This window comes from Phyllostomus hastatus, unplaced genomic scaffold, assembly GCF_019186645.2.
Source record: "Phyllostomus hastatus isolate PE091 unplaced genomic scaffold, TTU_PhHast_1.1 phas_scaffold_501, whole genome shotgun sequence".
Lineage (NCBI taxonomy): Eukaryota > Metazoa > Chordata > Mammalia > Chiroptera > Phyllostomidae > Phyllostomus > Phyllostomus hastatus.
Window position 1 is genome coordinate 23,838,209 of NW_025334033.1, and position 25,688 is coordinate 23,863,896.

Below are 25,688 nucleotides of genomic sequence, written 5' to 3' on the forward strand. Positions count from 1 at the left end.
CCTCACAGATGGCCCCTCAAATGCTTTACTGCCAGACATAATCTATGAGATAAGATGCAAAACCTACATAAATCAAAGCTACTGAGAAAATCCTCATTTTCATCCTTGCCAGCTTTCCAATTCTCAGGAGACACTCAGACAGAAAAACATTTTCATAGGAATTCACAATGATGCATTTGGCTGATGTTTTCATTATCTTGGGTAAGGGGCCAGCTGGAAGGCACCTGTTAGGTTACATGCACTCATTTTGGGGTGTTATTATGTTACATGAATATACATAAAAAAAGACCCACCCAGCTATGAGGGTTGGGGGAGCCTGTCAGTTCACTTTGCCTGACAGAGAGGAGGAAGTTTCTCTTCAAGGTGTCTGATCAAAGTGTCTATTCCCTTCATTTTCCACAGACCCAGTCTGTGAAGCAAAAGCAAAGCAGGAAGATTTTGTGATCTAGTCAACTCATTTCTTTGTCTGGGAAAGCTGTCTTTTCTCCAGGACATAAAGTAAACTCTTCTAGCACCATAGCTGACACTTTTATCAATTTTCATTTTCCTCAGTAAGGCAACTCAAGTTGAGAACTGTTTTAATAAATTATCTGATTTATATACCAGTGGTTTAAACATAACTTTAGTTAAAGGGCAGACTGAAGCCTGACAGAGTGCTACTAGAGAAAATGAAGAAAAGACTGAAAAGGCAGCATTCTAATGATATGTGATAAGTCCTTAGGGACACTGGACTTAAATCAGGAATAGCCACATGATCAACCAGGTGACATTTCGTGAAAGAGCGAAGACTTACGAATCGGCTGGAGTTGTTGTTCCGGACAGTCTTGGCATTCCCGAAGGCCTCCAGCAGCGGGTTGGACTGCAGGATTATGTCCTTGACGTGCTGTCACCACAAATAGACCAGAGGTTAGGACAGTGCAAACACCTGCCACACCGTGCAAAGCTCAATGAGGACCTAGTTTCTGGATGCAGGCAAGGTGACAGGCCTCAAAAATGTCCCTGTGGTTTCTGGAGGATTGATGGTACTCCTAACTTTCGACAGACTTTAACCTGTTTGTGCCTTCCAACCTGAGGCAGGATTCCAGGAGCCAGGGTGCCACCAGTACATCGGGATGTACAAACATCCCTGGACTGGGCTTCCACATCAGATGTGCTCTGCCCTGCAGCCCCTGGTGTGCGGCACTCACAGCAGGAAGGGCAGTGAAGCCTGAAGGGGTGTCTCCTTGCTGTTCTGATCAGAATCTTCACTGTCACTATCCCTTCTCTACCCAACTGCTCTATCTGCCTGTTGCATTCCCCACCTCCATCCTCTTCACTATAAGTGACAGGTACCTTAAGGGAAATTAAACAGTTTCTCCTCCTCAAACAAGGTTGTAGACACAGAGTTTTGTGCTTCCCAAACTTTAATATGTACAAGTCACCTTGGGATCTTGTAAAAATGCAGATGGGGATTCAGAAGGTCTGAGGCAGGATCTGAGAGCCTGCATTTCTAACCAGCTCCCTGGTGCAGCTGGCTCTGCCAGCATGGAGCCACATTTGAGCAGCAAGGGCCAATGCCGGCTTGTATGGAACAATTCCTGGCCTACAGGAGGAAACGAATTTGGGTTTCAAATACCTTAGTTCTATGGCAGAGTGAAAAGTATGCAAAACATCCCATGGGCAAGACAGCCCAACAGATAGGAGCTGATGTTGGAGAGGTCTTTCAACAAGTGAATCATTCCTGTACTTCCAATTATGCACATGCTATGGTTAAACACATTCCAGAAATAACAAGTCTTTGGTTTGTGCTCTGTAGCTACTGACTAATTTCAAGACAAGGGCTCTGTATCATTGTCCTCATAGGAAAACAGGAAGAGAAAAGTCAACATTAAATGTTTACAGTCTGGCCACTAAGTCATGGTCTGGAGAAAACAGGATTAGATTAAGGCACTAATTACTAATAGACTCTGTAACAGCCACAGTGTCCCCTTTGGCACCCTCCTGAACAGTCAGAAGAGGAAGACCTGGAATTCCACGGACCAGGGACATGTCATTAGCAACGGCACCAAAAGCAAATTCTGGGTGGTCCCTCCATGGGGTTAGTTTTAAAGATTAGAACATTACTTCCAAGCCACCTATTCTCCTTTAAAAAGTCATGGGTTTGTATAAACTTTGCTTCTCTTTGAAACATTAATTTTGATATATGTATCTTCTCTAATCCTTAATATCTGCTTTTGCTGATCAGACATACCTATACCACTAATCAACACTTAGCTTCTGGTAGGGATAGAACAAAAGAAAGGCTTTTCCTTGTCTCTTGCCTTTTTAAATTACTGACTTGTTAGTTGAGAATCTTTATGCACATTTCCATCCATTTGTCCATTCATCTATCTAACCATCCACCCATCCACTATCAATATGTCTAATAGAATTTTGTGCTTAGTGTACTGGGGAAAGAAAAAGAGCAAATCATAGTAAAGAAACAGCCCATCAACAAAATAGCATCCTGGATCCTGTCTCCATATCAGTCTTCTAGGGAGAGGGCGTGATTATGTGAATGGAAAAAAGCAAGTGGACCATACCACACCAACCTAGGTTCTTGACCTGCACTCCCGGCCCAGTATGGAAGCCAGGAGCCACATGTGGCTTTGATCTGCACATGGCTATCCTGACTGAGATGTGCCAATGTGCCATAAGGGTAGAATTCACACTGGATTTCAAAGATTTAGCACCAAAAAGAATGTAAAATATGTCATCAATTTTTAAATTTTGATTGTATGCTGAAATAATAATGTTTTGGATTTGCTGAGTTAAATAAAATGGATTTTTAAAATTAATTTCATAGGCCAGTTTTTATTTTTTTTAAAGATTTTATTTACTCATTTTTAGACAGAGGGGAAGGGAGGGAGAAAGAGAGGGAGAGAAATGTCCTTGTGTGGTTGCCTCTCACATGAACCCTACTGGGGACATGGCCTGCAACCCACATGTGCCCTGACTGGGAATCGAACGGGTGACTCAGGTTCGCAGGCCAGCACTCAATCCACTGAGACACACCAGCCAGGACTGTTTTACTCTTTTTTTAATGTGGCTTGAAAATTTTAAATTCTGTACATGACATGCACCACATAGTGCTGCTCTAGGTCTTCCTTTTGTTCAGCACATACAGTTATGTGCAGTACATAATATTTGATAATAAACAGCTATGTTGACGGCTTATATATTTACTATACTATACTTCCTGTTACGTTAGAGTGTACTCTTTCTCCTTTTAAAAAAAGTCTGCTATAAAGTATGCTGTGTTAACTGGCAGTAGCCTCATGCCTCTCATGTTTATCACATCTCTTGATTGCATCATTTTCTGCTGTGCTTGATTTAATCTCATATTGTTTTGTACAGGGACATTAAAAGCAAGGACCTATAACCTGGATTGCTCTATCCAGCAAAACTATCATTAAGAATCGAAGGGCAGATAAAGAGCTTCCCAGACAAAGTAAAGCTAAAGGAGTTTATCATCACCAAGCCATTATTACATGAAATGTTAAAACGGACTTATTTTAGAAAAAGATAAAAACTATGAACATTAAGATGGCAATAACTTCACAACTATCAACAATTGAATCTAAAATACAAACTGAGCAAACAAGCAGAACAGAAACAGAACCACAGAAATGGAGATCATTTGGAGAGTTATCAACTGGGAGTGGGAAGAAGAATGGGGAGAAGAAGCAGTGATTAAAAAGCACCAACTGGTAGGTACAGAAGAGACGGAGGATGTTAAGAACAGTATAGGAAATGGAGAAGCCAAAGCACTTACATGCATGACCCACGGACGTGAACTAAGGGGAGGGGTGCTGCTGGAGGGAAAGGAAGGTACCGGGTGGAAGGGGACAAAGGGGGAAAATTGGAACAACTGTAATACCATGATCAATAAAATATATTTTAAAAAATCAAAATTGGAAAAGGTACATTTTCTTAAGCAGAATTAACAAGTCAAAGGTGCATGTATGTAGATTTGACAGTTTGCTGAAAGGCCCTTCAGCAAAATATACTAGTTCATGCTCTTACCAGGAATGTATGCGACAGGCTACGTTTCTCTTTTTACCCACAGAATCTTTAAAACACTACAAAATTTTTGCCATTGTGACACTTACGAAAGAGTGTTTTGGTACAGGTTTAATTTGCACTCTCTGATTATCATGGAGGTGAGCAAATTTTCATTGTATGAGTCATTTATATGTCCTTTTCTGAGTTGTCTTTCATGCTCTTTGTGTTTAGTTTTCTTTTGGATTATTTATCTTTGTACTGATTTGTAGGAGTTCATTCTATATTGGCATCTCCATCTCTTAAACACGCTATTTCTTTGCAGATTTCAAGTTTCTTGGTTACAGAACCAGTATCTCTTGTGTGGAAGAAAAATTCTTTTTCAAACAGCAAGTGCAGCCTCTTACATTTCACATAGGACAGGGTCCCAAATGGGCCCTTATCACAAACTCACCTGGACTTTGGGGCCCCCGCCAGACACCCTGGAGATGTAACCCATGATGTACTTGGCCGCCACTGTCTTTCCAGCACCACTTTCACCACTGAGGAAAGAAAGACAAAATACTTAGCCATGAAGTGGATTACAACCAGCTCCCTTCCCTTGGATCTCCTGCACCCAGAGAAAAAAGAGGCAGAAAGAAATTCAATAAAAAATACACAACACTGATTGAGAAAGACAAATCAGGGCAGGATCAGGTCACACCCATGACTTGTATGAGTACTATCAACATGGCGTGTGGACCAGGATCTTGGTAATCATTGTCTTGTACACAATAGGCAATTAAGTATTCTAAATGCCCCATAATAGATGACAAACTCGGGAACTTTATGAAATATCAGAAGGATGGAATGTTGTACAAAAATTACAACTGGCATGAACAGTACAAACATAGAAAGCATATGAAGTAATGCTAAGTGAAATAAACCTGATTCAAATTATATATAAAGCAGGTTACAAAAATGTAAAGAAAAAAGTGCATATGAAAAAAAAAAGACAAAATCTAACACAAAATATTAGCAGAGGTTTGGAAAATGAAAAGATATCATGGGAGACTTCTCTCGGTTCATTGCTTATCAAATATGTAGTGATGCATAAATTACTTCTATAATTAAAAACAAAGAAAAGAAAAAGAAGCTTTCTTGGGTTTCAGCCCCTGTGCCTTGAAGTGATGCAAGCAACTTTAAAACTGAAGTTCTAAAATTAAATGATGAGGCAATATTAATCACATCCTGAGTAACAAAGACTACCTTCCGTTCTGTGGCCTTACTGCATGGGGAAGCCCCTTTGTTAGTACAGTCTGCTCATCAACAGACCTGTTCTTCCTTCAAAATTCCCTTGAATTAACAATAACCTCAATTCAAAATACTCAGTGCAAAACATGTGTAAGTCAGTCAGGTATCTCATTTCTCTATTGGTACCCTTTGTGTTACCATGATAGAATCAAAGGAATCCATAGCATGTAAAGTGGTAAAATTTAGAATGAAAAATTCAGACAATATTTTTGTTTGTAATTGGTAATCAAGAATTTTAAGGTGTAAAGCAATTTATTTTTTTAATGAACACCAAACCTAATGAATTATTATCGATTACTCAGTTACTGAAGAGAAAACACTTGCTTAGAGTACAAACCAACCAGGTGACCCTTACCCTCAAAAGAACACTGAACTATATTTTGGAAAAATTTAATGTTTCAAAACAAAACAAGTAATTAAAGTAGCCATAATAGCAAAACTCAGAACTCTGTTCAACTTTATTGAACTAATGAGAAAGATTATAGGGAAGAATGGGGAAACCATACTCTCTGAGAACCTCAGAGGTCTGAATCCATTTAAGCAGCTCATTTATCATCCTAGTACTCAGCGCCTGGCTTCTGTCTGAGTCACGTGAAGTTTCATAAGGAAGATATGGTGGCAAGTAGAAAACCAAACTGAAATTTCAGAAGGTGGATGTGGGGCAGTAGAAAACCAGTGAGTTTGGGATGATGTATCATACAATACAAAGAACATACTTACTCATAGGCACACATATAGTATGTAAATATTTCAGCTCCATGAGAAAATTGTTTATTTTTTAAGTATTTTTATTGATTATGCTATTACAGTTTTCCCAATTCCCCCCTTTATCCCTCCTCCGCCCTGCCCCCCAACCCTCCAGCATTCCCCACTTAGTTCAAGTCCATGGGTTGTACATACAAGTTCTTTGAGTCCTCTGTTTCCTATACCATTTTTTATCTTTCCCCATCTATTTTATGCCTACTAATTATGCTTCTTCTTCCTTGTACCTTTCCTATTCCTCCCTTCCCCCTCCCCACTCAACTCCCTCTGTGTGATGTCCATTTCTCTGATTCTGTTCCTGTTCTAGTTGTTTGCTTAGTTTTTGTTTTCGTTGTTTTTTTTTTCTTTTAGGTTCATTTGTTAATACTTGTGAGTTTGCTGTCATTTTACTGCTCATATTTTTTATCTTCTTTTTGTTAGAATAAGTCCCTTTAAGGTTTCATATAATAAGGGCTTGGTGATGATGAACTCCTTTAACTTGACCTTATCTGGGAAGCACTTTATCTGCCCTTCCACTCTAAATGAAAGCTTTGCTGGATAGAGTAATCTTGGATGTAGGTACTTGCCTTTCATGACTTTAAATGCTTCTTTCCAGCCCCTTCTTGTCTGTAAGGATTCTTTTGAGAAATCAGCTGATAGCCTATGGGAACTCCTTTGTAGGTAACTATCCCCTTTTCTCTTGTTGCTTTTAGGATTTTCTCTTTGTCTTTAATCTTGGGTAACTTAATGATGATGTACCTTGGTGTGTTCCTTTTGGGTCCAATTTCTTTGGGATTCTCCAGGCTTCCTAGAATTCCAGGAAGTCTATTTCTTTCACCAGATTAGGGAAGTTTTCCTTCATTATTTGTTCAGATAACTTTTGAATTTCTTGCTGTTGTTCTTCTCCTTCTGGCACCCCTATAATTCAGATATTGGAACATTTCAGGTTGTCCCAGAAAGTCCTCAGCATTTCTTCATTTTTTTGGATTCTTGTTTCTTAGTTTTGGTCCAGTTGGATATTTATTTCTTCCTTTTGTTCCAAATCATTGCTGTGAATTATGGTTTCCTTCTTGTCACTGTTGGTTCCCTGAATATTTTGCTTTATTTCATTTTGGGTAACTTTCATTTGTTCTTTCATTTTTCGACCAAGCTCAATCAGCTCTGTGAGCATTTTGATTACCAGGGCTTTAAATTCTCCATCAGATAGGTTGGCAATTTCCTCATTGCTTAGTTCTGAGGTTTTGCTCTGCTCTTTCATTTGGGCCATATTTCTTTGTCTTGGTGCAGCTGATAGGTTGTAAGGGGGCAGAGCCTTAGGTATTCACCCAGGTATAACCCAGGCAAGGTGACCCTCTTTGTTGCATTGCCTGTTGGGGAGGGGCCAGAGAGGGAGCAATGCAGCTCGCCTGATCATCTTTAGCGTGCATTCCAACAGACTCTCAAGTCAGACTGGAAGTATCTCCCACTGCGGCAACCCCAGCCTTAGCCCACAGTCAGCTCTGAGTCTCAGTTTCCCCCTTAACTCAGTCCCTCCAGAGCAGCTCCAATGAGCTCAGCAGTCAGCCCCACCCCTCAGCCGCCCCGGTTTTTCCGAGTTGGCCTGCTCGGTCTGCCTTACCAGTCTGGTTGCTTTGGTTGATTTTTTCTTTAATTCCTTCGTAGTCGGAGCTCCATGCAGTTTGATTTTCTGGCATTTTTGGTTGTTTAATGATTTTAGATGGGTCGTTATCCTCCTTTTGGTTGTGCGAGGAAGTGAAGGGTTTCTACCTACATCTCCATCTTGGCCAGAACTCCAGGGAAGTATGCTTAAATGGTCCAAATAATCAAATGATTTATATACTAGACCCAGGGTCAAAACATACACTTTTGCTCATTTTTAGCACTGGTTTTATCAACAATGAAACTTCAGTTTTTAATTTTATAAATAATGTGAACATTCAAGAATGCTGCAAAGTCCCAGAGTACAATGGTACAACCACCCAATATAATATTACAAAGACAATTAAACAATTAGAAAATGACATGACAAAATAAAGACAATGCAACTACAGTGGCAACATAAACAGAAAAATTATATCCGCAGTGTAATAAAATAATGTGTGCACAAGAATGGAAATGGAACAAAGAAAAAATATTTGACTTGTTGGTGGGTTGATACTTGGATGACTCTTTGTTTCTTTTGGTATGATTTTTCTTAATGCTTACATTTTTGAGGCAATTACCCATTTTCAGAAAGAGTGGGATCACATATCACAATGATAATCAACAAGGGTCAATTTCTTTAGTTACTCAACTTCCTATCCCATGATGAGTAAACATATTTTCATTTTAGAAATCCTTACAGCAAACTGTGTGTGTGTGTGTGTGTGTGTGTGCGTGCGCGCGCACATGGCAAGTGAAAGAGAGAGGGGAAAATAACAAATTCAATATAGAAATATGAAATAAAACTATAGTGAGTCTCCCACTGTGTCTTTGGCAAATGGTGTGATCAGACATAAAACATCTTGTCTCTTTTGTTGGAAGCAAAAGAAAAGAATAATAATGGAAAGTAACTCATTTCATATATTAAAATAAGTATGCCAGAGCCAATTAATAGGACATCTATGTTCTCAGAAATTGTGATATTTTCCAGGAGATTTAAAATAATTAGTTCTGGATGAACATTGATCAGAATTTTCATTTCTTGGTTTCAATTTACAGACACTTAAAAAGAAGTTTTATTGATCAGAAGCCGGTAATTTGCTCAGAATATGGTACAATAATGGAAACTTGGATAATTACTTGAAGCTTACAGTATATGCAAACATGATTATACTGGCCTTTCAGTACGGGAAACTATTGTTTCTGTCCCTGGACTAAAACCCAAGTTAAAAGAATACGAAGGTATCAGACTAATTCTATAGCACATCCAAATCTTTGTTTAATTGTGCACTTGTGAAATAAATATATGTATTTATATACATGTATATGTCTATGTAAAATTTCTTTTAAGTTGTCTTGCTCAATGGCTGATGGAGATGGTCAGCAGACAGCTGAAAATGTGAGCCTGAAGCACAGGGGAAGGTTCAGGATAAAGACAGAGTGATGTCAGTGATCAGCTTTTAAAATAGAGTTGAAATGGTGACAGTGGGTGAGATTACCAAGGAAAAGTATGACTAAGAACAGGGTGACCTAGGACCTCGGGGACTATAGCGGCCAGTGTTTGTTCCCACTCACGCATATTCCCCACTTCCTCTTTCCTCACAATATTTTGATTTGCTTCTGGTGTCTGTCCTCGCACACGAGGCATAGGGAAACTGGTCCCATTCTCAGCGAAGACTGTCTGCATCTGATCCCCCCAGCAATTGTCTGGAGTCCTTATTAACAGAGTCACCCAATCAGACTGAAGGGAAGGACTAATGGGAGAGGTGTCTCTCTCCTCTGGGAAGTAAGGAAGAACATTCCTTTCTGATTGCCACTGGCAGCCACCTGGAACCAGTCTTATGCTGTGTGGACTGTGATGCAGGGAAGTGAAAAAGAACCTAGGTCTTTGATGGCATCGGTGGACCACTGAGTCAACCAGCCGTGGGGTCTGCACAATCTCTGTAGGTTTTCTTATGTAGGATATGTTTCCTTAATGTCTAAGCCAGATCAAAGCAAGTTTAATGAAATGGGGGCCACTGACATTTCAGGAGCATGCTGAAGAAGCAGCTCCTCGAGGAGAATGTCGTGGAAAGGTGACAGAGGCACAGGAGGATGGGGGTGGTGGTATCATGACGCTCAGGGACTTGGGGGTCAACCTTGTCAGTGTGGCGGCGGGAGATCCAGGAGACAATGAAGTTCTGAAAAGTCCCACTGGGACTTACTCTCTTCGACCTTATGGTTTGGATGTAGGGACACTCTAGGATTGAACTTGACTCTTATTTCAAAAGGTTTAACCCAAGGATAAAAAATATACAAGAATAGTTTTGATAAAATGACCTTTTCTAATGCTAGACTTATAAAAGGTGACCATATTAGTGACTGAAAAGTAGTCCAGAAAATTGAGAAACAATGTCAATTCCAAAGGAGGTTGGTGGTTAACCATCACAAATTGGTGGTTGTCACGGCAAGGGCCTGGGAGTGGGTGAAATGGGCAAAGGAGGTCAAAAAGTATAAATTTCCAGTTATAAAATAAAAAAGTCACAGAGATGTAATATATGGCAATGTGACTACAGTTAATAATACTGTATTGCATATTAGGAAGCTGCTAAGAGAATAGATCTTAAAAGTTCTTTCTCATCACAAGAAACAAATTTTATAACAGGTATAGTGATGGATATTAACTAGACTGATTGTGGTGATCATTTCACAATACGTACATTTATCAAATCATCTTGTACACCCAAAACTTATGTAATATGCCAATTATGCCTCAATAAAAAGAGCAAACTAAAATGTTCTGCATGTGATAACTGTAGCATGTGTCCATCGAGTGTTTGCTGCACACCAGGGTCCGAAGCAGGGGCTGTACATATACCACTCATTTAACGTGGATAATAGCCGTGGGAGGGTGGTGCTATTCTTATCCCATTCCTTGGGGGCAAATGCTAATCAACATGCCCAGGGACACAAAGCTAGTGAGGGGCATTGCTAGGAAAAGACTTAGACAGTCTGACTCAGGACATACACTGCTTCAGTCGAGGGTATGTATTTAAAAGTCTCATGTGAGTTAGATAGGTGATTAAAATCTGCAATATTTCCCAAAGTAACTCCATGAATAGCACAGTCGGTAGTATAATCAAACTTACAACCGCTCCTGAATCTTGACTGATACACCTCCTTTTAAGTAAGGCTTCTACCAAAAACAGTTATTATCTCACACACAGCTAAAACTAACAAATAATAGCCTGCCTGCTTGTCTTGTGTGATCACAAGACAAGATGTGATTGGGAGTGAGCATCACATCAAAGAAGGTTCTGGACAGGCTTCTCTAAAGACTCAATTCCCACACTCCCTTCCTGACAGCCCTCCTGGGTCTGGGAAAGAACGAAGACTCAGGTGAAGTGTCTCTGTTGCCTGAAGAGAAAGGGGTGATCTGTCCAAACCTTGCAAAAACACTGGAAAATAAATCCTCAACAATATGCAGTGGCTAAATGTATAAAATGCAAAATGAAAGAGCCATGCCACAGCGACTGAGCAAATGGCAAAGATTCAGTCTTGAACATGATGAGGAAAGTGTGAACAAGACCAAGACCTGTCATTGCTTCCCAGTCAATGAGTATTGTCAAGCAGACAAAATGTTATCTATAGACAATGGCTGTGTGGCATTGCTCACCCGGGCCCAGCCCAGAACAATCAGAGGAACTCGCTATGGGGTATGGAGACCAAGTTTGAGCCCCAGCTCAGCTACTCAGTAGCTCTTTCCAGCAGGTATTTTTACATCACTCCTGAACAGTTTTTAAGAAATATTTACTATGTCTATTTCCTTACTGAGCTTTCCTTACATTCCTCTAAGGTATTAATCACCATTTTGCAGATGAAGTGGCCGAGGCTTATAGAGGTCACACACATTAGACAGAAGAGAATAAAGAATCCACCCTGTGACTCAGCCCCAGAGATCTTTCCACTACACAACGTGACTGTGGGTGGTAACAGATTAACAACCAGATAACCTGACACCCGCTGACTCAAAGCAGCAGAGAAGTGGAAAGAGTGTAATAGTGGACCAGGCAGCCCTAGCTCGGAGCACGGCTCTGCTGCATTGCAAATGCAAGATGTTTAACACGTTTCATATCTCTCTGAAATTCAGTTCCTTGGTCTGCAAAAAGGAGGGTAGCAATACCTAGTTTGTCAGGTTGTAAATGATATACCAGTCCATAAAAGATGCCAAGACAGAAAGCAACCACCCAAAAAAGGCGAATTATTAAGATTAGGGATAACATATTAATTAGCAAATGAGTCAGCCCTCTTGAGTAACACTCTGACTGATGATGAAGGAATTGCAGCCCCCACACAGATTATAAGGTAATATCTGCAGTGAGCTTGGGAAGAAAGGTAGACTGAGGCCCTGCTCTCAAACCCCCAGCCTGAGGGCAGTCCTCATGCAGACACCACAGTGAGGGGTATGAGCGAACAGGCCCTCCCAAAGCCAAGCCAGATGGACAGGGAGACTCCAAGGCCAATCCATGCTCCTGTGATAATAAGAAATTGGGTGGATCAACAGAAACAGAAAAGAGTTCCAATACTAATAATAAAAGGTTCCTGAAATACCACAAAGACAGGAAGACAACTTGAGAATCTGTGAGGCACTTGTTGGTGCCTAGGTAGAGACAAGACACAAGCCAAATATTAGAGTTGCTCTGATTCTTAAAACCTTCTAGTTTTTAATCTTTACAGTCATCAATATTAAGGATTTCAAATCAGAAGTATCTTTTGAAGCAGACAGGTCAGAAATCTTAGATTCAACAGTGACAATGATCTCCTTTTCTGCTACCAAAATTCTCATATTCTATGAGTCACCAAATCCTTTTGATGTACGTTCAAAATATCTTTCATGTCTTTATTTATTCAGCAAGTATTCAGGATACAATCTACAAGACTTTGCAAACTGGTGTCAGACACATTAAAGACAGAATGCCCTACTCTGCAGAAAAACCTGCTGAAGAATATTTCAAGCAAAAAAAATTAGAAACTGCACTAAATGCAATGCTTTCATATTGACATTACATGTTTTGAAACAGGGTAGGACAGCAGGAGCTGATGCAGGCAAAAAGTGACAGAAATTCATTTTTGGTGGAGCAGTAAAACTACCACAAAAATTTTCTCCAAGGCCCCGTCACTCTCCATCGAGGGAGGTCGGTTGACAAAGGATTCAGAAATGCCTCTGGCCCCAATGTTAAGATCTTGTTTGGTGATAAGAGATGGTAGAAAATAGAGGGAAACTTGCTGTGCCTCCTTCCCCTTTAACACACAAGATGATTTTATAGAATAAATTTGTGTAGATGTCTCCAATAGATCCAGCAATATAAAATATGTAATTCTAAAACACAAATCCAAATTCTGGATTTGGGGGAAAAAAAAAAGGTGATGAGCCAAGCAGATATTGGTTGCTCATTTACTGAGCTCACACGTGTGTCCACCTATATCTTCAGGTGTTCATCATTGTCAGTGACACTAATGCAGCTACAGCTGTGGCATTTTTCTATTGCCACTGCCCAGAGTCCACATTCACCTCTGTTCGTTTATTCCTTCATAAGCTTATTGCGTGTCAGACATCAGTTTCCTGTTTGCCTTTCCAGATCAGGCCATGCCCTCCATAACCTCACTGGACGTCTGTATTCTCTCAAGATCCCATCTGTTTTCTCCCAATAATGTTATCTTTGTGAACGAACTTTTTGGTGGTGTCATGTCCCTGCTCAGAGATCTGCAAGGCCTGCAGATTTATCTGCAGATCACTTGGCCTATCATTCCAGGAGGTACCTATCACCCAAACAATTGTATCTCCCCAAATCAACCTATGCTGAACTACTGCACAAAGCCTATATGGCTATTATTTAGAAACAGAGGTGGAAACCCAGTGTGGACCTGGGAGTAACTGACAAGGACCATTTGTCAGTGGAAGTCTTTTTCGACAGCTACACTGACATCCTCCTCTTCCCGCCCCATCACACAGTGTGGGTTCCAAAGGCTAGCACATCATTCATGCATTCTCCTTCCCACACATTTTAAAGGGAAGACCCAAATCAAGTCCAAATTCCTCCGTGATGCCTTTGCTGGCTATTTCACTCTAAACTACATTTACGTAAATGCAGTAGCACTTATAATAGGGTACTTCAAGCATTGCAGCTTCAGAATTATCATCAAACCTTTGTTGTGTGTTCCCGAGAAACCAAAAAGCACACACCAGTTTCCCATCATCAAAGATTGAAAAACTACTTAAAAATGCTCACATGCAAATTTAAAAAATAATCATATTAAAAAGGTGCCGACGATGAGGAGCATATGAGATGCTACTGAAATTCAGAGGCTGGAAGTCACTGGGTTGGGGTAGGTAAGAAAGGCTTAGGTGGGGGAGATAACTCCAGACAGGGAGACCTACCTGGGCAAGAACATGACTCATCTGAGGGAAAAGAGTAGAGCAATTTGGTCAGAGTAGAAAAACATAAAGTTGGGTGTGTCCCAAGCTAGGGACTTTGGACTCTACTGAGCACTGGAGAGACACTGAGGCATTCCAGCAGAATGCTGGTGAATGATACAATATTTAAGGAACATTCAATACAATTGATACAATAGTTAAGGAACATTCATCTGGCAACTGAGTTGGGAAGAGAGAGTTGGTAGAAGAATAAATTTTGGGGTAACATAGAAAGAACCATTATGAACTCGTTAAATCTGAGGTGTTGGCTTGTCACATAAATGCAGTTGTCACAGGAGTAGCTGGTGCTCAAGGCAGGAGCTGGCAGACTTCCTGTAAAAGCGACTAAGCGTGGTCTGTCCTTACAACTCAGTTGGGCAGTTGTCGCACAGCTGAGGATAACATGGAAACAGATGGCTGTAGCTTTGCTCCAATAAAACTTTATTGAGAAAAATGGGCACTGGGCCATAGTTTGGGAACCCTCAGGTTAGGGGAAAGGCTATGCCGGAGATATAGGCTCTTTAGATTCTCACAATTGGAGTTTCCTGATGTTCATATTATAAGACAGTGTAATGCCTATTATATTATTTATAAATAATGATTTCAAGTTTTAGTTTGAGAAGAACTCAAATCATTTAAATATGTTTCCTTTAAATTGATCAAGAGAATATATCTATTTAAACTCTTAGCTTCTTAAGCAAATATTAACCATTTACACCATCAAGAGATTTTCTAAATTCTGAAAAGATAAACAAAAGTCACATTTACTGAAAACTTACTTAATGTTTATTCGATTTGTATTATTTCATATCCACACTGCACTCTCCTTGATAAGTGCACACATTTATACCTGCATGGAGTAAGGAACAAACCATGGGACAAGAAGCAGGCATGTCTGTAAACCAACGGGCTTTCTCAGTTCATAAGGGCTCCACAGAGCTGGTACCCACACTGCGATGGAAGGAGCCGACCTAAGTGGGAAGCACCCAGCAGAGGGAAGGCCCTCAGGAAGCGTGACTTCCCTGGGCTAGCTAATGGTACTAAAGACGAGAGGTGACTGGGATATTAGGATTTCAGGAGCCTCATTCTTCATTCTCGACTAGCAAAAATTAGGGAGATTGAAAAAGGATATCAATGCTCTGGGCCCACCATAAATCATCCGAAACAGAATTTCTGGATGTGGAGCCCAGATACCTGTAGAGCCACTGAGCTAATGAGGCAATATAGGAATTGGACACATATATCACTGGCAAGTTGATTAGTGAACACAAGGCATGGTGGATAAAATTAGCATCTATTGCAGCCACTCCCCTGACCTGCCTGCCAGTGGACTGTCAGGATAAGCTTGGGAAACGTCTAAGGCAAACCCTGGGTGTTTATTCCTGACTAGACTCTAACCTAAAAGATAGCTGGGGTGGGCAGTACAAAGTGTAGGTTAATAAAAGGGGCTGACCTGCATGGAGTCAGACTGATAGGATACTCAAGAGTTAGAAAATTTTAGTTTAAGTAATAGCTAATAAGCTTAGTAATCAATGCATGTAACAGCTTTTGTTCCAGGTACTGAAGGTATGACCCACCCTGACTCCAGGAGACCATAAGCAGCTCCACCTTTGTGCCACAGGAGGACTGCAAGCAACTCAAGATGGTATGTGAGCCATTGTCCTCCAGGGTGAGACGACTACCACCCAGAACACAGCTAAAGACCACTGCCTGGGGCAGAGCTATAAAGACCACCGCCCAGGGCGAGAATGCTGCAGTTTTTTTAATCCAATTAACTTTTCCCTGAATTCCAAACCTCTTGCCTATACTTTGTTCATCTTATAGAAGGGGCCATTTTGGAAAGGAATTTAAGATGGTCTGTTAGCATATGAACCAACCAGTTGTCTCAGATCGCCAGCCATCTGAATAAAACGCCCATAAAGATTTAATCCCTGTCTCTACTTATTGGGTTCAGTATGTGACAGGCAGCATGAACGCTGGTCTTTTCTGGTTTCAGGAACAGGAAAATAAACACCAGAAATGATGAATTTTCCCTAGGTGAACAGACTACATGGAGGAACAGAGCAACACCCCAATAGGGGTGGGGGCCATGACCTGTTGACAATATCCAGTATGGTCATCCCTCTGTCCTGAATTCAACCCTCTAATGGTAATCTGGCTTCCCTGGGCTGTGTTCCAGAAAACAATCAGCTGAGCCATCCATGGGCAGAATTCTCCTTATAAACTCATGAGCTGGGATCTAATTCACGCTCATTTGTGAGTTGTAGGCCAGAGTCAGTCTACTTGAAGCTGCTCAATTCCAGCTATTTTGACAGAACAAGTCTGTAGACGCATGAAATTCAAGTCCAAGCCTTTGGTGGAGACCTGCACTTGAGAACACAGCCCGTCTCCTTCCTTGATTTCTTTCTCTCTGAATTCAGTTTGTTACACTGATTTCCACTCCAGAAGTAGCCAGCTGCCAGTCCCTCCTGTGAGCATATCCACCTCTTTAGAAATCATGAGTAAGATTGGGAGGAAACTGAAAATCCTGCCTCTCTTTGCCCATTTAGAGTGTGTGTTTCATCCTGCACACAAGGTCGCATGAGGGAAATTGGGAAGTGAAGGTCTAAAAAGAACATTCGAGAGATTAGGTCATTTGTTTTTCATTTTCTAATTAAACAATAGAAAAAATTCTTCATCTTTCCAGCTATGGCAAAAGCCTGTGGCAAAGGAGCACATCTCTCCTCCAGCCCCAGGAGAGCGGGCTGTGTTGCTGTTCACAAATGCATGCAGGCCGTCCGCACTGGACTCAGCCCCTAGTAAACAAGCACCTGGCTCCCAGTGTCACTGGCTGCAAACTTGGGCCTCTCTACCCACAACAGCATCTCCCTGCCTTCCCTTCCCTCTGGCATTATTTGGAAGAAAGAGCTCCAAAACCAGGGAAGAACCTCAGAGGTCATCTGGTCAATGAGTTAACTCGCCAATGAAGAAACCGAGGTGCAGACTAATGTTACGTGTGCTGCCCAGGGTCACAGAGCGGCTAGAATGAACCATGGCCTGCTAGAGGTAGCAAATTGATTTTCTCAAAGCAGACAACCACAGATCTTAGGTAATAAAAAATTAACAGAAAGAGAGCTTTTGCCCTGGGCCACTAGGGGTAATCTCTAGAGCCCTGGAATGTCCTGCCTGATAGAAGTTTCTGTATTTGCATGGGGGCTCTGAGATAGTCTAACAATATGACTTATGATAAAGGCTTTAGAAAGCACCATATAATTTCTGACCCCCTGGAGGAGCTGAAGACTAAAGGTCATCCATGCAGTGACTGCGCCCAAATTAAAACTCGAGACACCAAAGGCTCGAGTAAACTCCCCTGGTTGGCAATACTCCTGCTTGGCAATACTTTTGCCATAACTGGAAAGAAGTAACACTTTGCATGATTTCAGGGGGAGAGGATGACCAGAAGCTTCACATTTGGACCCCTTTCAGACCTTGCACTATACGTCTCCACATTTTTTTGTTTCTGATGGTATCCCTCGGTTAAAATAAAATGGTAGTCACGAGTACAGTGCTTTCATGAATTCTGTGAGTGATTCTAGCAAATTATTGAAACAGAGAGGGTGGTGGGAACCCCTGAATTTGTAGGTAGCTGGTCAGAACTGAGGGTGGCCTGGGGACCACCCCTTCCCCCCAACAGTGTCTGAAGTGAGGACAGTCTTGAGGAGGACGGTGCCCTTAACTTGTGACGTGTGGCCTGACTCTGGGTAGTTAGTGAAGGATCCTACACGTGGGCACGAGTCCTGCTTCAGTGCACATGTATCTTGCAGGGACATATTCAGGGGGCCCCGAGAGTGGGAGAGATGTGGGCTGGGCAAGACAGAGGCAGCTTCCAGACTGTGAAGTTCATTCAGCGAGACCATTCCCTTCTTTCTCATCTCACTAGACGTTCCACGGGAAGGCAAGAAGGCCAGGGACTGAAACAGAGAACTCATCCTGTACTCGCACTGGATTCCAGGTAAGAAGAAGTTGCCCCCTCCCACCCCTCTACTGGCCAGTGACCTCACTTGGGGTCAAAAGGAAGCATTTCCTGTTAAGCAACCCAACTCATCATCACCCAACTATTTCTTCCAAAGGGGCTTTACTTGCATGTATATAGTATCTAGATCTAACTTCCAATTTACAGAAAACCCCGTTGAGGGAATTAGTGTAATGAGATCATGAGGAAGCAGTGAGCTAAATTTAAAGGGTGTCCACAGGAAAATTAGGTTGGTGTCTTCACCATGTCAGTGTCATTATACAAATAAGAAAGCCACGGTGGTACCAGGGGAACTGTGGGAGGAAACCCCTGTTCCTTGATTTACATAAGCCAGCAGGAAAGGTCATATTTGCAAGAATTAGAGATATTTGAACGTAGATTGCTTATACTTAGACTATATTAAATTTTTGTTAATTATTTAGTTGTGATACTGGTCCTGGGGCTAAGAAAAAAAGGGTTATTTTGCAGAGATGTGTATGGAAATATTTAGTCTAGGTAAAATATCATGAAGTCTATATTTACATCTCGAAATATTTCAGCATTCTTTGTTTTATAGTTTTGAATTTGGAACCATGTAGGTACTTCATAGAATTATAAAACAAAATTCAATTTAAGAAAGTTAAATCCCTAAAACCCAAAATGAAATAAATAAACCCAACTGCAGGTCAAGTTGGAATGTTAACAACACAGAAAACCCAATATTTCGACTCAATAGGATATTCAACTGTATATCCTATGGAACAACAAAGAAATTTTAGAATTAATTCAGTATTGCTACTAATAACACTGGTATTGTTTTAAATCATTATCAAAATTACAGATTTGCTTTATCCTGTTATATTTATTTATATGTTTACTTAAAGTATATAGATACATATTTATTTGTACTTTTTAAAATTTTAATCATTGTTCAAGTACAGTTTTTTCTATTTGTACTTTTATATGTGCATTTACATTTATACACATACAGTATAAACCAAGTAACTGTGATAATGTCATTAGGAACCAAAATTTTCAGCATTAAGAGAAATGAGGTATAAATATAAAAATCAAAGATGTAAAAATCCTATAATCTTAAAATTAACTGAAAAGTATCAGTATGAACTTGTGTTCCATTTTTTTCTTTTTCTTTCTAAACATTTTATTTATTTATTTTTAGAGAGGGGAAGGGAAGGAGAAAGAGAGGGAGAGAAACATCAATGTGTGGTTAACCGCTAGCGTGCCCACTACTGGGGACCTGGCCCACAACCCAGGCATGTGCCCTGACTGGGAATCAAACCAGAGACCTTTTGGTTCGCAGGCCCACACTCAGTCCACTGAGCTATACCAGTCAGGGCCATTTTTTCTTCAGAGGACTCCTTTGTCCTCTGAAAAGAACTAGTAGCACCGACTAGGTTGGTGGTCTTTCAGTATCATTTCCCATTCAAACGAACTCGAGCTTTTTGGTGAAATGGCTGATTCTAGGGCTTGGCAGAAAATGGACAAGATGAGTCGGGAACATCTCAAACAACAAAACTACCAAAGACTACCGGGGTCCTGTCAAATGGGGCAGAGGAACCAACACAAAGAGCTCTCACTGGTTACAGTTAGGACCTTTTGAGCCCAAAAGAAAAACTGCAATGTAGTTAAACAGATAATATATTTAAAATCCACTCATTTGGTATGATACTGAAAATAAAAACATATTACCTTGGGAGGTTGCTAGCATCAACTCATTGCTTTGGAAACTGGTCAAAACAACAAATCAAACTTTTTATGTAGTTCTTTCATATAGATAGTATTTTAAGTTAACCAAATAAAAGAATTCCATCTAACAAACATAGAGGAAATAATAGAATTGGAAAATAACTACTTTTCAACCATTAATTAAAGAATGACTGTGAAATGAGGGTGTATAATGGACGGACCGCTGGCAACCTGGACGCCACACAAAGACAGACCGGCAGGCACTGTTCACTGGTAAAAGCCTCAAGTTCACAGCATCACTGAAGAAGCATTTTTGCCAAAGCACTGAATCTGCACCTTTTAAATCAAGCTTTTAAATATAAATATTGATTTACAGTGTAATGCCATGGCATTCAGTCAGCTAATCCTAGGCTGCAGGAAATTCTGCAGGACAAAAAGCCTTATTCTTTAACAAATAAATGCCAAGAAAACAAAAAGCGGAGTCTTAAGAGACGCAGCAACCCAGGGCAATGTGTAAGCCTTGTCTGGAGTCCAAATAAAAACAAACCAACTATAACAAAAATTTACTAGATGATATATTATAGAATTGTACACCTAAAGCCTATGTAATTTTATTAACCGATGTCACTTCAATAAAGTCAATTAGAAAAAGGAAAGAAAAAATCACACACACACTTTACAAAATAGTCATGGAACAGACTGATGTTATTAGATGATGTTAAAAAAGTATTCATTTTTTAGGCATGATATAAATGATCTTTTAGAGGTCCATAATAAATTATTGACTAATGAAATGACTTGCTACCTAGGATTTGCTTTAAATGACCAAGTGGAAGCAGGGCGGAAGAATTAGGTAAAACAGGATGGGCCGCATATTAATGAATGTATAAGCTGGATGATAGACACACAGGGGCTTATCATAACACTCTTTTTAATTTTATATATGTCTGTAAATATCCCTAATAAAACATTTTTCAAAAGTGCTTCAGTAAAAATTTAAAGAACTAAAAAAGATGAATGCAAATATGACAAAATGTTAACAACTGTCAAGTTGTAAGAGATGGGAATGTGGATGCTTACGTTTTCCTCATTTGAAATGTTCATAATAGTAAACAAAATTGTAAAAGCACTTAAACCCAGCAAGGACTCAGAGTGGGTCCTGTTAAAAGGATTTTGAAATGTAACTACAGACATCTAATGCTGGCATTTACCACTGAAGCCCACAGAAAATTAAAAGCAAATGACAAAGTACAGCAGAAAGTTCAAACCTGAACCAAATTATCAGGGAAAGAACAAAGAGGGACCTAGACAAAAGGACTCTAGCTGACAGAATGGTGAACCTTACGACATAAAGGATCTTCAAATTAGAATAAAGCCACAGTATGATCACATGGGAGGGGCGGTGTTTTCTAATTTTTAGTTCAGGGGCCCCGAGGATGATCAATAAAAGACCTGGCCACCACAATGTGCCCTAAAGCCTTAACGCCTTAGGCACCAGGGTATAAACAGCAACCCCGTGGAAGCTGGAAAGTTTTATGATTTGGAATTATAACAGAAACCAAGACTAAGCAGACAGCATGACTGTGACTCAGATGGGTCAGCAGCAATTGCAAAAGCACTGCTTCTCAATAGGATCTCAAACTGCAGCATGATCTCACATCCTCTGTGCACCATAAGGCTCTTCCTGTACCTGATGATGACACACTGGTTCTCTCTGTCGATGATCATGTTTCTGTACATGTTATCTGCGAGAGCGTAGATGTGCGGTGGGTTTTCATACTGTGCCTGGAAAAGCAAAACAGACCACAAAACCACAGTCAGGTAGAGCAACACATTAAATTTCTTTACTTGGCCTTGGCCTATGCCACTGTATAGTTCCAATGCCTATAATTACATCTTGTGGGTTATATAACACAAGAATTCATAAACGTATTGAGGTCATGAGCAGCTACACCTAACAAAATACAGATGGAATCTGGAAGGACTCTTCTGCAGGTATTCATGTGATTCAGCCTGCAGGCATGACCCAGGCCTTCTGACTCGCCCACTCACACCCGTCCACACCAGCACACCTCTGCAGGCGGTGCTCCACCGCCAACCGTTTCTAATGACCTGGGTCTGACTTGGCCAGAATCCTAAATTCCTACACAATTTTGTTACAAGAGACAAGTTGGACATAACAATGAATGAAGAGAGAAACTAAAAATTTCCCATAAGAGGGCAAGAGGCGTGGTTCTTTAAAGTGATAAACTGGTTTGCTCAGTTTGCTTCCTCTCAGCAGGGAAAAAAAAATCCAACCACGCTGAGATATTCTCCGGCACTTTTAGTTTTATGGGTTCTCAGCTATCAATAAATATCAATGCACCAATAAATTCACTGTGTCAGGACAACTTCAGACCCGATTTCCCCAATTTCTTGGCAGCTACCTCCACCACTCCCCTCAAAAGAAAAATACTAAAGAGAAAAATACTTCACGTGGTGTAAAGCTGGAGAAAGGACACTCCTTAAATCTAAGGCTATCTAACATAAAAAAAAAAAAAAGGTGAAAATGAAACCAGATCCAGAGTGAGAAGATAATAATGCCCATGCTACAAATGTCACAGAGTAACTGGGATGATGGATGCGGAAGCAATTTGAAAGGTAGAGTATTATGCGAAGGCACAGCATTGTTTATAATCCAACTTTGGGCCTTACTTTACTACGACTTATTTGTATTATAGAAAAAGGGGCCTGTCCCAGAAATTGCCATTCATTGCGATCTCTGGCAAATCAGGACTGGGTGACGAGAAGGGGTGAAAGAGGGTGTCTGGATGCCTGCACAAGTATTAAGAATTGGTGTATCCAGTGTTCGCGCTTCCCCTCAGGTTGTGAGCATGAGGCTCCCAGGGGAACTGCCCAGTTAGGGCAGGAAGCTATTCCTGGGACATGGAGGTGAAACAACTCCAAACAGAAACAAAAATACACCTCCGCCTTCACCTTACAGTCAGAGGGCATACATGGATGGGCCTCAGGACGTAGTTTTAAAATGGCCTTCAGGCCTAGAGTGCTTTTGTAGGATTATTTCTAATATCTCCTTGAAGATAAGAAAATAGACTACAAGAAAGAAAAGGGTGGAAAACAGAAGGAAATCAAGTAGGGAGAAAGCTGTGGACGTGGAGGGAAAGGTGTGGGCAAGTCACTACTCAATAAGGCTTTAAAGCTGATTAATTAGTTATACTTGACCTTTGATTGTCTTTTAAGTTGCTTTTCAATCTATGGTCCCACAGAACCTTTCAGCTACATGAGAATTATAGGATAGGTATCTCCTTTACCTGATTATTCCCTCTCCCGAAGCCCCTGAAATTCACTGGGACCTGACTTCAGCTCCACCACTCAGTAGATTTGAGTACTTTACCTCTCTGAGCCTCAGTTTCCTCATCTGTGAAATGGGGATGGGAGAGTAATACACAGCCAGCACTCAGAGCTGTTTTATTATTGTCCCAAGTATAACATAGCACCTGGCACTGTTACCATGAGGAGTTAAAAATAAACACATATTTTAAAAATTCTAGGGCATTTCTTTAAAAAAAAAAAAACCTCATCAAAAGATGAATGCACTAAAAGGGATTCATGTAGCGATGCTTTTCAGAGAACAGGAAAGAAACAACACGAACACACAGCACTGCATCCACCCCGCCTTGGCCATTATTGAGAATGCCAAGCCAGCCCCCCGCCTGCTGCCTTGTGGCCCACCGCTCAGGCCCAGGGCAGGGCCCGGGCTCTGCTGACAGTGTTCCCCTTGTGCTGGGCTCCCATAAAGGCAGCATTCTCAAAGGTCTTTCGCGTGGCCGCCTCCTTCGGCTCTAGCGACCAGCACCATTCATCTGGCAACAATGGGGTGGGCTCTTGCTCTGGGTAAATTGCCTTCCACTTCAACTGATGAATTTGTGTGGGCTCTCTTTTGTTTGTTTTCCAGAGGTCAGGATTAATGAACGCTCTTGTGCTTCTGCTGCGAAGAAAAGAGCGAAGGGAAAAAGATGCAGAGATGGGGAGGCCTGGGGAAGTGATGAACCACGTAATGAAACATTAATTAGGATTCCAGTTTCTGTTTTCACCACACAACTGAAATGACTATGGACCTGAGTGTGCATTAGGGTCCAGGGTCACATTAATAAATGAAATAATAAAAGACTTCTTTTTCGTGTTCCAGGCATAGCCACAGCTTAAGTGGGGTTCTGATTCAGACAGAGTGATTTCCATCACCCAGTGTATTTTTTACCCATTACTGACGTTTCAGTCCTTAGAATTTTGTGGCATGTGTGGGTGGGGGAAGATCCCCCAAGCTGTGGGACTTACATCCTTTTTAACTAATTTTGTATCGAATGGTCCAATGTTAAATAGTCCTATGCTTTTTTGAGCTGCACTTGAAAGAGTAGCACATCATTAAAAACCAACACTACACCTACTTAAGCTTCCCCAATAATAATTCATAATAAGGGAATGCAAGTGTATTGCAGCATCAAGAAAAACTACCCATGCACCAAAGAAGCCAAAAACACTCCAGTAATTTGTGTGGCATGTTACTTACCGCTCCTTGGTACATTTCAATTTCTTTATCCCCAAAATATGGCATCTGTTTAAAAGGGTTGACGGAGATTAATACGGATCCGATATATGTCTGAATTTATGTCCGGTTAAGGTCCATTGTTAATCTTCATAGCTACACATTTTTTAAAATTAAGTAACCAGATGTTATCAAACATTCATAATGATTGTCCGGCGAAAGCTCATGTCCTTGTTTTCTAAAAGACCGCAAATAAAGACAAAGGCAATTACCCACTAGCTCGGATTTCGTTCCCCTCCAGGAAGAGTAATGGACTTCATTACCGAGGTGCTACAAAAAGATATCACTGTTTTAAAGGGATTGAAGCTTATTCTTTTAAGGCTGGTGACATGTACAGCTGGGGGGTGGGGGGGGGAGGCGGGAACAAAACAGAGCTGACCAAGGAGCGAAGAGCAGTTATCATTCTTCTCAAATGACATTATTTGTGCCTTGGAGCTTTCTTATCTCAGGTATACTAACTGCATTCATTTACTCATTTAACAAATAGAGGGATACAAGTTGAATTTAACAGCCCTGCTCTTTTGAAGCGCAGGGAACTGAATCGTTCCTATATTATTCAGAGCAGAAAATCACAAACCCACACAGGTCAGGTGTAGGGGAAGGTGTCATTTCTGCATGGGGAATCCAGGAAGGCCTCTCAGAAGAGAACGTATTTTTTTTTAATTAATTAATTTATTTTTAGAAAGGGAAGGGAGGCAGAAAGAGAGAAACATCAGTGTGCAGTTGCTGGGGGTCATGGCCTGCAACCCAGGCATGTACCCTGACTGGGAATCAAACCTACGACACTTTGGTTCGCAGCCCGAGCTCAATCCACTGAGCTACGCCAGTCAGGGCAAGAGAACATATTTATACTGAGTCTTCACTGGTTTATACAGCATTTTAACATGCCCAAATAAATCAAGTCTTATTATACCATAAAAATATTTCCACTTATCCATTCAATGATCAACTAGTCTGAACTGGGTGTCTGGAACATGCCAGGGACTGGTCTACATGCTGGGGATACAGCAGCGAACAAAATAGATACAGTGGGGAAAACTCCATGTTCATGGAGGAAAAATCACAAAAACCAAAGAAAACAATAAAAAAAAACTAAAAAAACCCCCCAAAACTAAACAACACACATACTCAAAATTGTTTTCTTTTATACTCGACAATTCCAAAATGTTTAGAAACTTTGCGGTTGAAGACGCAGTGCTATGGGATTTCCTCCCCCAAGACACATTCACATATTCACA

At 40.8% G+C, this 25,688-nt stretch overlaps 1 protein-coding gene across 1 annotated transcript in view; it reads right to left on the minus strand.

Annotated features, from left to right (window-relative positions):
• Window positions 1-25,688, minus strand: part of MYO1E (myosin IE) — a 199,686-nt gene that overhangs the window by 86,182 nt on the left and 87,816 nt on the right. Inside the window, exons 3-6 of the mRNA XM_045823123.1 lie at window positions 24,415-24,504; window positions 21,538-21,632; window positions 4,475-4,562; window positions 794-883 (exon numbers count right to left, since the gene is read on the minus strand). Of these exons, the coding sequence (XP_045679079.1) occupies window positions 794-883; window positions 4,475-4,562; window positions 21,538-21,632; window positions 24,415-24,504 (363 nt within the window). The remainder of the gene's footprint in view (window positions 1-793; window positions 884-4,474; window positions 4,563-21,537; window positions 21,633-24,414; window positions 24,505-25,688) is intronic.